This window comes from Asparagus officinalis, chromosome 3 (assembly GCF_001876935.1).
Source record: "Asparagus officinalis chromosome 3, Aspof.V1, whole genome shotgun sequence".
Classification (NCBI taxonomy): domain Eukaryota; kingdom Viridiplantae; phylum Streptophyta; class Magnoliopsida; order Asparagales; family Asparagaceae; genus Asparagus; species Asparagus officinalis.
The window spans coordinates 90,712,005-90,728,012 of NC_033796.1; the positions used below are offsets into that span (position 1 = coordinate 90,712,005).

At 37.3% G+C, this 16,008-nt stretch overlaps 1 protein-coding gene across 2 annotated transcripts in view; it reads left to right on the forward strand.

Moving 5' to 3' along the window:
- LOC109834463 overlaps positions 13,788-16,008 on the forward strand; it is a 4,739-nt gene continuing 2,518 nt past the window's right edge. The window contains exons 1-4 of one of the 2 annotated variants that reach the window (XM_020402486.1): positions 13,788-13,932; positions 14,279-14,920; positions 15,027-15,108; positions 15,258-15,324. In XM_020402486.1, coding sequence (XP_020258075.1) covers positions 13,896-13,932; positions 14,279-14,920; positions 15,027-15,108; positions 15,258-15,324 — 828 coding nt within the window. In that variant the 5' untranslated portion in view covers positions 13,788-13,895. Of the gene's footprint in view, positions 13,933-14,272; positions 14,921-15,026; positions 15,109-15,257; positions 15,325-16,008 lie in introns of both variants that reach the window. The other variant, XM_020402485.1, reaches the window with a different exon arrangement.

Below are 16,008 nucleotides of genomic sequence, written 5' to 3' on the forward strand. Positions count from 1 at the left end.
CATGTAAATGTAAACACACTTGTTTTGATATTTTGACTAAACTATGTTTTAAAACTTTATAAACTAAGTTTATAGACTTGTAAAAGATACAAACTATTATTGTCTATAAACCAAAAACTCAATATTATGCAAAAATAAGGTTTTGCACAATATGCATTTAACAAAATGATAAATATGAAACATGTATATATATATGTAAACAATAATATAGGTTTCATATTTATATAAACTTGTAAACTATAAAACCAAAAACTTGTATATATATATATATATATACATAGAAACCAATAAAATGTGTGTGTATATAATATTGAGCTTAGAGTACTTAACACACATAATATAAACTCCTAAACTAGATTACCTAAGCTATAGGTCTTTAATAAGCTCGACTTGGTAAACTTACGGATGAAGCTTGAACTTGGATCTTGTCTTGAATTGCAAGGCTTCATTCCACTATTTCCGCCAACCTCCATTGGATATAATCGTGAATGCTTGATTTCATCCATCCCCCAACTTATTGTTTGCCTAGAATAAATACAAAACACAAATACTAGACAAACAATATTAGTTGTAAATTGTTTGTTAATCATCATCAAAACAAAAGAACCCAACAACAAATTATACATATATTCTCTTTTACCCTATCTGCTATTGAATGTTTACTTATCCTAGACTAACTACTTCACAGGTGTATAACTTCCTTATTATATGTCTCTAACGCTTTCAATATGTTCTTTTCGAAATCCTTGATCACAAAGTGATACATAAAGTACAAACTTGCTCCAGTCTATGATACTATGGGCGTTTTGGATTTAGCGGAGACTGGTTTTGATCCACCAACATAATATGATGACCAATTAAATAATTCTTTCCTTTGGCGAGTTCTTTCTTCCTTGGGAGTTTTCAGTTTCAAGGTTTTTTTTCCTCTTTGCATGGGAGTTTCTTTGGGTGCATTCCTTACCCTCAATTAGGATGAGCAATAATATTACAAAAATGAAGAAAGGATCAGAGGTAGGCCTAAGGAACTTGACCAGAAGCTATTAAAAATGATATGATAATGCCTAACTTAGAGGAGGATATAGCTTTCAACAGAAATGTATGGAAGAGTATGATTCATCTAGCTGACACCAAAACTTTGGGAAGGTTTTGTTGTTGTTGTTGATCATCAACTTTGGATGTAGAAATTACTTTATTCAAACTACCTTATGATGTATGATGTAACCTAATAGATGACATGATGATTTGATTCATGTTATCTCCACCATAATTTTTTTTTTTGAGCTGAAAAAGCAGGGTTAAAAGCCCTGCTCATAAAAAACTATTATTATTTAGAAACAAAGATAAAAACAAATACAAAAGAGCATCACAAACTAGATGTAGAACCAGTGAGAATGCAGTAGGTAAGGAGCGGACATATGTCGTCACCTACCAAACTGTACCCACATCGATTCTACTTAGGTAGCTGGTGCAAAATACATAATTACAAAAGAGGATAAAGAGCAACCTGCTAGAACAACAAACAGTAGCAGTTTTCCAAAGTAATGGATGCAGAAACAGTTTTCAAAATATAGCAACCTAGTTGATAAGAGAAACAACTACAGATTTCCAACATAAGGGAGGGTGTCCTTATCCAGCAGCAGCTATGGAGAGTCCTGAGTTGGGGAGCTTGGTGTGAGGTTGTCCCCATCTGCCTTGACAATCCTGTTAGCAAGCTCCTGAAGTCCGATGTTAGATGCAGCCCTACGCAGTCTCCTTGCAAGCCTCTCATCTGCAGCACCTGTCCAAAATATGGTATATCTCCCAATATTAGAAGCAATGTAAAGAGGATTAGATTGACTATCCTTGAATATAAGAACATTTCTACTGAACCAAATCCACCAGCAAAAACAGGGTAGCAGGATTCTCCAAACGGTTTTCATGTCGGAACATAGATTGGGAGATTTGTGGAACATTATCAGCTCCTCTATGGTCTCTGGCCAGCAGATTGTTGGAACAGAGGGAAGGATGATGGACCATATAGCACGAGCAAAGGAACATTTAAGGAAGATGTGTTCGTGTGTTTCTACTTCCGATTTGCAAAAAGCACATCTCGGATCGCCTGCCCAACCCTTGTGAATCAGATTTGCTTTCGTATTCAGTTTCTTATTGGAGATGATCCAGAATAGCACTTTCACCTTGGATGGAATAGGAGATTTCCAAATCAATTTTGAAAATTTGGATTTAATGCCCCCTGAGTTGACGAAGGAGTAATAGGACTTAACTGAGAAAGTCCCCGATGGTAGGAGCATCCAGTAATAGGACTTAACTGAGAAAGTCCCCGATGGTAGGAGCATCCACCAGAGTTCATCTGGTTCCGAAGTAATATTTATATTTGAAGATGTTAGAAGGGAGAGGAGGTGGTTGAGATCTGACCTTTCTGAGAGTGAAATACCTCTTCTAGTGAGAGGGTGCCATGACCAAGCATTGTTAATCATTCTTCCTTGGGATCTGATACAGCAGCTCTGTGATAGAGCTAAGTTGAAAGCTTTTGGAAATAAGCTGCATAGGGAATTTTCCGAGGACCATTTATCATGCCAGAAATTTCCAGTTCTTCCATCACCAATGTTCCATTTAACCAAGTTGAAAAAAGTTGTTTGAATGGAGGATAGGTCTTTGAAGAAACTTGAGGCCGTGCTCTTAATGGGATGAGCAAAGGGGTTAAACCCATCTTTGGAGTAGACAGAGAAAAAGACTTTGCTGATGTGAGAATTTCTATTAAAAATTTTCCATGACCATTTAGATAGGAGAGCTTTGTTGAAATTTGCTATGTCTAGAACCCCAAGACCTCCTTCATCTTTGGATTTACATACTTTACCCCAGTTTATGATGCATTTGATTTTTGAGGGATTGTGGCTTCCATTCCAGAGAAAGTTTCTTCTTATTCTGTCTATCGCCTTGATTAACCACTGAGGCAGCTTAAAAAAAGACATGTAGTATAAGGGGAGAGTAGATAACACAGAGTTTAGGAGAGTTAACCTTCCACCTATGGAGAGAGATTTGTTTTTCCATAATGAAAGCTTCTTGGTGAATGATTCAAGGAGAGGTTGCCACTCTCTTTTGGATAGAGAGCCTCTTTTGAGAGGGAGTCCCAAGTATGAGAATGTGAGAGAACCGACTGAGCAGCTAAGAATCTTAGCAAGCATATTCCCTTTGTGAGGAATTTTGCCAAGGTAAAACAGATTTGATTTCTGGTGATTAACATGAAGGCCAGATATATTAGCAAAAATGTGAAGAATAGCATTTAAGGTGGCCATATCAGAGGGGGTGGCTTTGGAGAAAATTATGGTATCATCCGCAAACTGTATCAACCTAATGGAATTTAACTGTCCTTTCAAATTTAGGTCAGATAGATCCCCCGAAGCTGCACTGCGATACAACAATCTCCACCATAATTTATTGTCCTCGACTCGTCTTTTTATAAATTTTATAATTGAATCACTCTCCTCTATAGTAGTTAAGCTTAAGTCTTAAAGATAATAAATTCTGATATCCAACAGATAATTGTAAATCACAATGCAACCTTCCACTAGCAATGGGACATAAAAATGACATTTTTAATTGGATGTTAACACTTAGCAGAAAAATACTCAAGATTCCAGATGAACCTCATAGATGACTCAACTAAATCAGCAATTGTAGAACGTTAAGCTTTTATATTATCTTGAAATTTTCATTGGATGAAGTTTAAAAGCTTGAAAGATTTACTGACTGTCTTTATAGTCTAAATTATCAAGAGACCTTCAAGAATTTCAACAGAGGATTCTGAATGCTAGTCGCTAATCAAAGATTCCTCAGAAAGCTTCCAATGTACACTCCTCACCGAATTGTTTAAAGAGCTCTTATGTTGCATGATTTAGTGAATCATATGCATGACTTGCATTCTTTGGATGTGACAATAAAATATATGGCATAAGCATTAACCTTTCACAGATTGAAGGATCTGGAACGAAAACCATGACCATCCAGATGAACGTTTAGGTTTGATAATGTTATATAGATGATTCAACTAAATCAGTAATTGTAGAAATTAAGGTTCTAAATTTTCTTGAAAATTTCATTTGGCAACCTTCAAAAGCCTGAAAGATTAACTTGCTTCACAGTCTAAAATGTTACGAGATCTTCAAGAATTTCAGTGGATACTGAATGATTGTCACTAACCAGAAAGTAGTCAAAAAGCTTCAAAGTTCCAAAGCACACTCAGCTTCAAATGTTCAAGAGCTCTTATGTTGCATGGTTTAAACAGCACATGCCTTTAGCTCAAATTAGCCACTGCATCATCTTAAAAGGTAACTTACGCTGAGTCCAAACAAGCAGATTTTTTAGCATTTACTTTACAGATGTCTGCTGAGAGGATGACCCACCCAGGTATTTAGTGCAATGATGATGCAGCGTGCGTGGTGCTGACAAGGTCCAATGAGTCATAAAGACTTTTGGGATTGGATTCATGATGATTCTGATCATGGATTCAATGTGATGACAATCGACTTTCGGCCGGGGGGCTCGAGGATGCACTGCCTTTCGACTCGTCTCACTATAGGCTGACAAGTACCGTCTTTTTAGTTGGCCTCGCAAGTTGTTAGCCTGGAAGACTTATGTGCTGAAAGGGAGTAGAGTCGAATTGAGTAGTAGGGCAAGTGAGGATACTTCTCGTCTCGAACTTATGAGGAGGCCGACAAACACCGTCTTTTTAGTCATCATCTTGTCAACCCGACCTTGGACCTGCTTAAGTTGTGCTTATGCTACTTAAGTCGTGCTCGCCTAGGCCGAGGCCGAACTAAAAATTAGCAATTACGGAACACGTATCGACTCTAAAGAGAGGATTATTACTTGGGTTATTGACGGGATATAACATTTCATATCAACATTTTATCATCAAAACAACTCCAAACTGAAGTTAAAGAACCACGATAGTCTCGAGTTATCATTTTAAACTCTAACGTGTCGTTGTAGGTTGAGGCCCCTCACGTACGATGTTAATTTTTTTAAATCTTCATTAAATTTGTAGCTAGTAAGACTTCAACTTAGATCACTATGATATCATGTTAAAATCTCTAATCCTTACTTCAAAACTCTAAAATTGTAATAAGAGTGGGAGTTATAACTTTATACTTAACAGACTATTAAAGTAAGAGAGAGAGAATCATGGGTAAATTTCCCTTGAATTGAATATTGAGTATGCACATATATTTATACAAGTAGAGGAGTGTGAGGTTTGTTCTCCCAAGCAATGTGGGACTAAAACCTACTACAATACACTATTATCAACAGCCCCCTTCAAACTCATATTGGATCAAACAAAGTGAGTTTACGTACAAGAAACTGGAACCGATGAACAGGTAAGGCCTTTGTAAAGAAATTTGCAAGCTCATCAGCGGATGAAACATGAGGAAGTAGAATTGTCTTGTCCTTGATAACTTGGTGACGGACAAAATGAGCATCGATCTCAATATGTTTGGTCCTTTCATGAAATACTGGATTATTAGCAATCTGGATGGCACTCTTATTATTATAGTAGAGAGGAGTAGGAGTCGTAACAGAAATTCCGAAATCACTAAGAAGGCGACGAAGATGAATAATCTCTTTAGCTGTTGTGGACATTGCACGATACTCTGCCTCAGTACTGGAAAGAGCAATAACATCTTGTTTCTTACTTCGCCAGGAAATAAGGGAATCGCCAAGAAATATACAATAACCTGTGGTAGACTTTTTGGTAGTTGGATCACCAGCCCAATCAGCATCAGAATATGCACAAAGCTCTAACTTAGATGTAGCAGGAAACAAAAGAGAGCGAGTGCTAGTACCCCAGAGGTACCGAAGAATCCGTAATAAGACAGCATAGTGTACAGAACGTGGAGAACTAACAAATTGACTGATAATACCAACAGCATGAGAGATATCTGGTCGAGAGATGCACAAATAGACCAACTGGCCAATAAGATATCGATATCGGGTAGGATCAGATAGAGGCTCACCGTCAGTAGAGCAAAGTTTGACATTCTGCTGGAGTGGAGTATCGATAGTTGCATTATCAGTTAGCTCAGCTTGATTTAGAATATCTGAGAGATACTTCTGTTGAGACAGTAATACACCCCGTGGGCTTTGAGAAATTTCTAGACCAAGAAAATACCGAAGAGATCCAAGATCCTTCATGTGGAACTGTTGTTGCAACTGAGATTTTGCGTATTGTATATTTGCCATATCATCACCTGTAATGATCATATCATCTACATAAATGAGTAATAAAACTCTGCCGCGCGATGTAGTGCGAACAAACAGAGAAGCATCTTGATGACTTTTTATAAAGCCCGCTTTGAGCACGACATCGCGAAAACACTCAAACCAAGCGCGGGGTGTCTGTTTAATACCATAAACAGCACGGCGAAGGAGACATACATGTCCCGGAGGAATATTTGACCCTGGAGGCGGTTGCATATATACGGTCTCTGATAAAGAGCCATGAAGAAAAGCATTTTTGACATCCATCTGGTATAAGGGCCAACGATGAGCAGCAGCGACCGCAAGGAGAGTACGAACAGTAGGCATCTGAGCAACAGGAGCAAATATCTCCTCATAATCAATACCTTGTTGCTGAGTAAAACCTCGAGCCACTAAACGAGCTTTTCGACGTTGACCTTATAAACCCATTTACTGCCAACAAGAGAGATCCCAGGAGGACAGGGAACAACATCCCAGTTATGAGTTTGCTGAAAGGCTTGAAATTCCTCAGCCATAGCCTGTCGCCACTCTGGAATTTGAACTGCCTCTTGGAAGGACTTTGGCTCAACAATAGTATGAATGGCAGCAAGAAAGTTATGAAAGATAGGTGAATAAGAAGTAACAGAAGCATACCGAGCAGGCATAACATGTGGGCGTTTGCCTCGACGAAGAGCAAGAAGAACCTCAGGCGGGGGAGATGCTGGCGCAGGTGCGTGGAGATCAACAGTATTTTCTGGAGTGAGAGTTGTGTCCACGGAATATGGATTAGATGGTGTAAGAGAAGACTCGGGTGAGGAAGAGTCAACAGAAGGAGAGGGAGAGATGTCAGGGAGATCTCGAAAGGAAAATTAAGGTGAAGAAGTGGGTGATGTCGTTGACGGGGAAGCATGATTAGTAGAGTGGAGGAAATTAAAGTCATCAGAAGCAGAATAATATGGAGAATCCTCTTCGAACTGAACATGACGAGATATATGAACTCGACGAGTTGCTGGATCATAACAACGATAACCTCGATGTTCTGAACTAATTCCTAAATAAACACAAGAAACAGCTCTGGGATATAATTTATCACGTTCGTGAGATGGCAGAAGAACAAAACATCGACAACCAAAAACGCGAACTAAATCATAACGGGGAGGATGAGTATAAACACGACGATAAGGAGTAGCACCGGAAAGAGAGCTAGATGGAGTGATATTAATGGTATGAGTCGCGGTGAGAATAGCCTCAACCCAAAAATAACGAGGAACAGAGTAAGAAATGAGCATTGATCGAGCAGTATCAAGGATATGACGATGTTTGTGTTCAGCAACACCATTTTGCTCATGAGTGTAGGGACATGACTGTTGAAAGATAGTCCCATGAGAGGACATGATAGAGCACATGGTAGAGGATAGGTACTCTTTGGCACAATCAGAACGAAAAACTTTAATACGAGATTGCCATTGAGTGAAAATCATAGCAGTGAAGGCTTGATAAGCAGTAAGTATGTCAGAGCAATTCTTAAGTAGGTAAACCCATGTAAAACGAGAGAAATCGTCGATAAAGCTAACATAATATAAGTAGCCAGATGAAGAAGGCAAATGAGCTGACCCCCAAATATCAGAATGTACTAAATCAAATAAGAAAGTGGATACAGATGTACTCATTTTAAATGGTAAAAAGTGAATTTTGCCAATTTGCAACCAGTACATGACTCAATACTAGAACTAGATGATACAGGACCAAGTACTCCAGACTGAATAAGACTCTCCAGCCTTTTATTAGACACATGACCAAGTCGTCTATGCCATAAATTGGCAGGAAGCGAGGTAGAGGGTTTTGACGAACAAAGAGAAGCAACAAGAGAACGTGGACGTATGGACTCTGGAAGGTGAAGATATTCCAGAAAATACAGTTTGTGCCTCCTACGACCCGCCCCAACCGTCTTGCCCGTCTGTGGATCCTGTACAATACAAGTATTAGAAGAAAATGAGACAAACAAGCCTGTCATGCATAAAGAGCTAATAGAAATTAAATTCAAGCACAACTGAGGAGCCACATAGACGGGACCAAGTGTTAGACGATCAGATGGATCATTTTGTGGGCTAATAGAGCCAGACTAAGTAATGGACAATGGTTGTCCAGCAGCTGTGTAGATAGGAGGAAGAGAGGATGAAGTAAAGACAGAGGATAAAAGTGAGGCATTACAAGTCATATGAAAGGAACAACCAGAGTCAAAAATCCAGAGATCATTCATACCAGAGACCGAAGGATTAGCTGAAGAACCAGCAAAATGCATACCAGAGAGTTGTGCGGCGGATGTAGAGGTGATATGTTGGAAAGCATCAAGTTGACGACGAAGACTTTCAATAGCTTGAATAGTAGAGTCTGAAGTAGTAGAATGTATAGCATTGGCCAATAATCCTGGTATACGAGAGGGTTGAGACTGAGGGGGTCGCCGACCACGACCAGTACTTGAGGAACGTAACTCAGGATGAAGCTTGAAGCATGTCTTAATGCGGTGTCCTTCCTTCTTGCAATATTTGCAAGAGAGCTTAGATCGAGCCTGTGGAGAGGGAGCCTGTGGAGAAGTATAATTCATAACAGGAGCAGTGACAGGTACAGACAAAACAGTCTCGAGTGAAGAGGTAGGAGTGTCTGTTGACAAATTGAGTCGTGCTGTCTGCTGCCGGGTCTCATAAGCAGTGAGAGCTCCCATAACTGAGGCCAAAGTCGGAAATTGAGGCTGATGAAGTAGTTGATCAGCCATAGTTGAATATTCAGGAAGGGACTGAAACAGTTGATGCACCTCATGCCGTTCGTACCAGGCTAGCCAGTCTTTATATGTGGAATTACGTCCAAGAAGCATGGAGCGTAACTTTGTCCAAAAAGCTTGCATTTTTCCAAAATGGGACTGCAGATATGAACTACCTTTGCGTTGTAGAGCAATGCGTTGCAGAAGATATGCCTCCCGTGCACCCGAGCACTCAGTGAAACGCTCAGTGAGACGAGTCCACATGGCCCGAGCAGAGGGAAGCGAGCCAATCTCGATAGTGAGACCAGAGCCAACACAGCGAGTGAGATAATCCATGACACGAAATTCTTGCAATTGCCACTCTGAACTCTCCTTGATATAGAGAGCACGAGCAGACTGAAGATCGACATTACCACTGCCAGAGGTAATAGTACTGGATGAAGCAATAGTGTTGATGGACGGTGGAACTGGTCCCGTACTGGTAAGATGATCAAGCAAATCAACGCCACACAAGGCATTGGTGACAATGGTGGAGCACCCTGCCCAGTTGATAATCACATTTTATTACAATTTTATACCCTCATTATCTATTTTATATGAATAAATATATCACTAATAATTGTTTTTATTGCAGGTTAATGAAGAAATAATGAATAAAAGCCTAAAAGACTTCAACTTCCTCATTTTGTAACCTTTATAGAAGCCGGAGAAAATCAAAAATCCAATATGAAGAGAAATTATATTCAAGATGGTTGGCCGCAAAGAAATAACGATATCTCCTAATCCGGAAGGCGGAATTTAACATATAATATATGAAAATCGCCTATCTCGACGAGACGAAGCCAACCGTGAAGTCAAAGTTACTATTGGAGTATCGATACAGGCATCGATGCGGGCATCGATGCCAGCATCGATACCTGCATCGATGTCTGACATTCTGTTATGCATCAATGGCTGAAAATGGATTGTTTTGGATAAGATTTCGATCCAATGGCTCACATTCACTGATGTTTACTATAAATAGGGGTAGAGAGTGAGGGGTTAGAGGTGTGAAAATTTTGTAAACTCCTTTTGGAGAGGAGGGCTACTCTTAATTGAGAAGGCCTTCCAAAATTGTAACTTTTTGTTGCAATTAATAATAATAATTTTTTCACCACTTTAAATTTTTCTCTTCTTCTCTTTGTTGGATGATGAAGATGAAGATGAAGATGGAGAATTATTTGAAGGTTTGCATTTCTTTCTTTTTCTCTTTTATTGCTTATTAGTTTAGATTTATTTCTATGCTTGTAGTTAGATTTTATTTTCTTGTTAAATAGCCAAGAGGCTAGAACCCTCTTGCCTTAGATTTATTTCATGCTTATAGAGTAGATTTATTTTCTTGCATTTAATTCTTGCAATTTTATTTTGTAGTTTAGATTTTGCAATTTATTTTTTTAGTTAGATTTTCCTTTTTTCACTATTCACCTTGAGGCTAGAACCCTCTTGGGTTTAGTTTTTCTTTTTGTTTATTTTCATTTTGTTTGATTCGCCTTTAGGCTAGAACCCTCTAGGGAATCACCCTTTTCTAAGAAGTGGGTTCAATTTTAGATTACCCATATCTATAATTGAATCCACCATCTTTACTTTCTTGCATTTTCTTTTATTTTTGAACTTTGTTCTTCATTCTTGATTTTTTATTTGTTTCTTGATTTTATTCATTTTTTCCTTCTTGCCTTATTGATCACACTCATTCTTTATCACATCCACTCTCACTTTTTGCGCCGTTTCACACACTACCATTTTCACTCTCTCAATCTCTTCACAATCACATTCACTTATCACTCCTATTTGTCACGCACACAACATAAGAACCGATTTTATATTTTCTCCTACAAAACACCTTCCTCGTGGGATCGATATCTTAAATACTATAACTTGACACGGTTGTGCACTTGCAACCTTTTTGGTACATGTTTATGCCGCATCACCAGTCACTTTGATCATTGAGTGGCAAATATGGTTTGGGAATCTTCTCTGAATGAGCCATAACAGCAATGTTGAGACGTTAAGATGTCGAGATGTCGTTACTGACTGCGAAACGGCAATGCCATTCGTTTAAGGCCGAGAGACGGCTTGAAACGACGATGCCGTTAATTTGAGACCGAGAGACGGTCTTGAAACGGTAATGCCGTTAAAATAGAACCTGAAGGTTAGAATGAAATCCGAAGGTTTAAAATAGAACCCGAATGTTAGAATGAAACCCGAAGGTTAAACGAGAACGCGAAACGCGTTAAGAGGCCGCAAAGCGACAAGGCCAAAATATCTGGCAGATAAAAAAACATTAAACGGCTGCAAAGCAACAAGGCTAAGATTTGGCAAAAGAACGCATAAGCGTTAAAAAATTTTATTGGAAGGGAAATAGCCCTAGCTCTGATACCATGTTAAAGTAAGAGAGAGAGAATCTTGGATAAATTTCTCTTGAATTGAATATTGAGTATGCACATATATTTATACAAGTAGAGAAGTGTGATGTTTGTTCTCCCAAGCAATGTGGGACTAAAACCCACTACAATACACTATTATCAACACGAACAAAGTTCTACAATAAAAATGGAATTCTTGAAAAAAAAAAGAAGCAATGTTTTGAAGCACTTGCCTTGAGAGCCCTCCCCTTTGATTTGTCCCTCTCTAAGGTTTATTGATCAGCAAGAGGAAGGAGATCATCCTCAAATGGAGAGGGTTTCTTAGGGCGCTTGTAACGAATTTGGATTTGTGGGATGCACTTGATAGAAAAAATGGGTGAAAATAAAAGTGCTGAAATCCTTTAAAATCATGTTTAATCAAAATGCATTTAGAGGGTGTTAATTAATTGGGATATTTTCATGCGAAGTGAGATAGTTATTAAAGTGGAGCAATTTTTTGCTAGTGGAATATTTTAGTGGGATAAATAGGAACAATTTTGTTAAGTTGGATATTTTGATTAAAAAATGTGGGATAAATTTTCATAATCATGAAGTATATATTTATGCATTTTGAGGATATAAATATTATTTATTTATTTTAAACTTACTATTATTGATTGATAATTATTAACAAGAATGTTATTTACTATTAAATAACTTTTGGTTAGAATATAAGATATTGAAAATTGTTGTTATAATATATGTTGTAGATTTTTTATTTTTTAATTATCATTATAGTACAAGTCTCAAAAAAGATTTTCGTATTTTCCTTCCTTTTTTGCTCCCTGAGATCTCTTTACATCATCTCTCAATTTTTTATTGTTTAATAAATCATGGATTGATATAATCTTTACTTTTAAATTAATTGTATAATTATAATATTTGGTAAAAAAGAAAATATCAGAGATGAGTAAAAGAAGATGAGATCTGATCTAATGGTATAGTCTAATGATGGTGATGACCATAGTAGGAAAGAAGTAAAGAAAAATATGAATATAAAAAATAAAAACTAATAAAATAAATAGGAGTTCTAATTTTTCACCACCAAGCTCCAAGCTAAAACTTGAGATAATTTGAGAGACTAAAATTCTTATTTTTGTATAGAAAAATAAAAAAAAGTGGGATACTTTTGTACATTCATCTCAGTTCTAGTTTTGTTCTAATTGACTAACACTGTAAAATTTTATTCTAATTTTAGTTCTAGTTGACTAACATTATAAAATTTTATCTCACAAACTATCATAGTTCTACTTTTGAGTTCTATTTGACTAACCCACCCATAGGAATTTTTTTTTTGTAAAATCTCTCCTATGAAAATTATTTTTGTTTGATGGTAAACAATTAAAAGCCAAAACTAGCTTTAGAAATCAAATCAACAGCTGAAGTTCTTCATCCAAGAGCTATAAACTAAAATATTGTATTTTAGATACGATCTGAAAATATTGTACTATCTGTGTGAGGCCTTCCAAATTATGCTCAGAGAGGCCTACCTTCATATATGAGGCAGTAGCACAAGGTATCTAATAGTATTTCCGCGAAAGGATAATAAATTACATTGTTGATTAAAAGAGAGAGAGTCAATCTAATTCAATCATATTCTATTATATTTTAATTTTTGAAAAATGGGCAATTGATAGTATCTTTCATTCAATCAATCTAAACACATGTGAGGTTAATACAAACAGCAAAATAGAATACACTTGGTAATTTCTGAGTGATCCAGTAGCCCATAGCTAGGAGTTGTGGGGATAGAACGGACAATCACGTTACGGAATATGAATGTAGAAAATTGACACCGAAGAAATTTTCTAAACAAAACGGTTCATAATTTTTTTTCTAAAAATAAACCCTTTTGAGTTTTTTTTATTATAAAAATTGTCTCATTTTGTCTTAATCCAGTTTCTAAATAGTCGGGGTTACCAATCCCGGCTATTTATGTATAGAATGTTAGGGTTTAGGGTTATAATTGGGGGTATACAACCTCCTAAATAGTCGGGTTGGCAACCCCGACTAGTTAGGAACCAGATTAAGACAAAATTGGTCTATTTTTGTAAATAAAATTCAAGATGATCTATTTTTAGAAAAACAAATATGAGTAGGTTTATTTAGAAAATTTCTTCAATTGACACCATCAAATTTTGACGAAGAATCCAAATTATGTTCTTTTTTTTTTTGAACATCTTTTATGAAGTTTTGAGTATCTCGCAGGGTTTCTCGGGAGTTGCCCTTTTCTTTTGTTAGGCTGAAGGCCTCTAACGTGATCTCAAATTCTTTAAATGGGTAAGGCTGTGACAGAGCCTACTAAGGCCTTTTTAATTTGACCCGTTTAGTTTGAAGTGTTAAGCGGGCCCAAAAGGCCATCCGAGATCTTATCGACGTTTTCTGAACCAAAATCTCGGGCGAGAGAACCCTAAAACCCATTAGAGATCTTAGAAGAAGAAGAGGGAGGAAATTTTGAAGGCATGGGGAGACGAAAACCCAAAACTCTTAGGATATCAGGTTCGTTTTATTCTGATTTTTTCCCCCTTCTTTAATAATAATTTTTAATATCAGGGTTTCCCTCTTTTTGTTGCGATTAGTCAAATTTCTCTCTCGTTTGCTTTTTTATTATTATCCAATTCTATGATTTTTCTTCATTCGAACTGTAGATTTCATGGCTATGTTATCTCAATGTCTTAAAGTTCCGATTTTGTTATGAGCCCTGCTCTAGGATTTCTGCTGAAGCGAATGTACAATGTAGAAAAGACATTTTTAAAATTAAAAAAAAAAATAGAAAATTATTGAGAAACTGAAAACCTCCGTAGATTTGTTTTGATCGAGAATAACATTAATCTTTTAGGGTCAGCTAAGTGGAGGAGCACAAGAGGTTCTGGGGATAATAAGAAGAAGTCGAATAATTCATCAGATGAAAGGAGACACCCAAAGTCGGAAAAGGCTGATTTTTCCTCAAATAAGTCAATTTCTCATGTAGGCAATAACACCAATTCTGACTCTAGAGGAACTAAGCGAAGGCTTGATGAAAGAAAGCCGATTGATTCAAGCCACTCAGCAAAGAACACCTCCATCAGAAAAAGAACCAGGAGGAGGAAAAAGCATAACTCCTTGGACTTATCCAATCACGAAGGATCTCACAGGGACACGCATTTATCTAAAGTTGCAAATGATGCCCATGAAATACGCTCTGAATCAAATGATGTGAAACGTGTTGAACCACGAAAAAGGAGGAGGCGCAAGAAGAGAAGAACAGGAAGTGGTGCTCCTGCTTGTGATGCACTTTTGGAGGAACCATTGAGAAATAGCAGGTTGAAATCGATAGTTGTGAAGGAAACTGTACCTGTGGAAGGGGAGACATTGTCTCCACTCCGAGAGTTAAAAGTCCGTGTTAGTAAAAAACTGCTCGTCCTTGATCTGAATGGGCTGCTCTGTGATGTTGTTTATGGTTACCCTAACACTCAAAAACCACACGAAAGAGTTGGCAAGTCTGCAGGTGAAATAACTGATTATGTAGTATTTAGACTTTATGATTGAAAAAAATTATGGATTTGTGTTTTTCGCCTGACTAAGGGCTAACTTAACCATTTAACCTATTTCAGTTTTCAAGAGGCCCTTCTGTGATGATTTTATGGAGTTTTGCTGTGAGAGGTTTAACATAGGTGTGTGGTCCTCAAGATTGAAGTATGTTTTCCAACTGATAGAGGGCTCACTTGTTGCCTTGGTTTTCCTTAGTTCAGATATTTTGTTGGTGGTGTAGTCATTCTACATGAAGCCACTTGTCCTTTTGGCTGTAATTCTACTAAATTTTATTATGCTGAAAATGTTTGCAGGATAAACGTTGACGGCGTGGTCAATTTTATCATGAGGGATATTAAGGATCATTTATTATTTTGCTGGGTAAGTGAGTAACAATGTATAGGTGTGTTGCCGTTTAATGAATTTTTCACCTCTAAAATGATGTCTTGCGCTCTGCAATTCTTTTCTGTTGCTAAAGTTAATATATAATTTGACAACGTTGTTGATTGTCTGTATTCCAATTCTCAGTGATATTCTTTTACTCAGAGGTATTGTCATGTGCATGAAATACCGATTTGATTTTAGCAGTGTTCTAATAGGTGGATGGATGGAGAAAGGGAATAAAGATATATCCCATCCTTGCACATCAAACACTTTTAGTTTAAATTTATGTGTGATTAAGGAGTAGTATACACTGCCTATCACTACACTGCCCAAGAGCCAATGTCATAAGCATTTCCATCTATGGGTGATAAGACTGCATCTTAGTATTTCAAGGATACAAATTTCCATGAAGTTACCTGACAAAATTTTCTGATTTGCAACAGAGGAACTATGTTGATATATGCTTATATTAGAGAAATTCCTTAGATGTGTAATTGAAAGGTCAATGTCAGTGGTGGTGCCTCCTCTGATGAATATATCTTATGATGTCATTCAAGGAATGCAGCTCCCTAGAAGGGTTTGGACTGCAAAAAATCAACTGACTTATTGGATCTTTAGCATCTTTGTATTCCTCTTTGTCTATCTTTTTTTTTTGGTTATTGTCATATTAGGCTTTCAAAT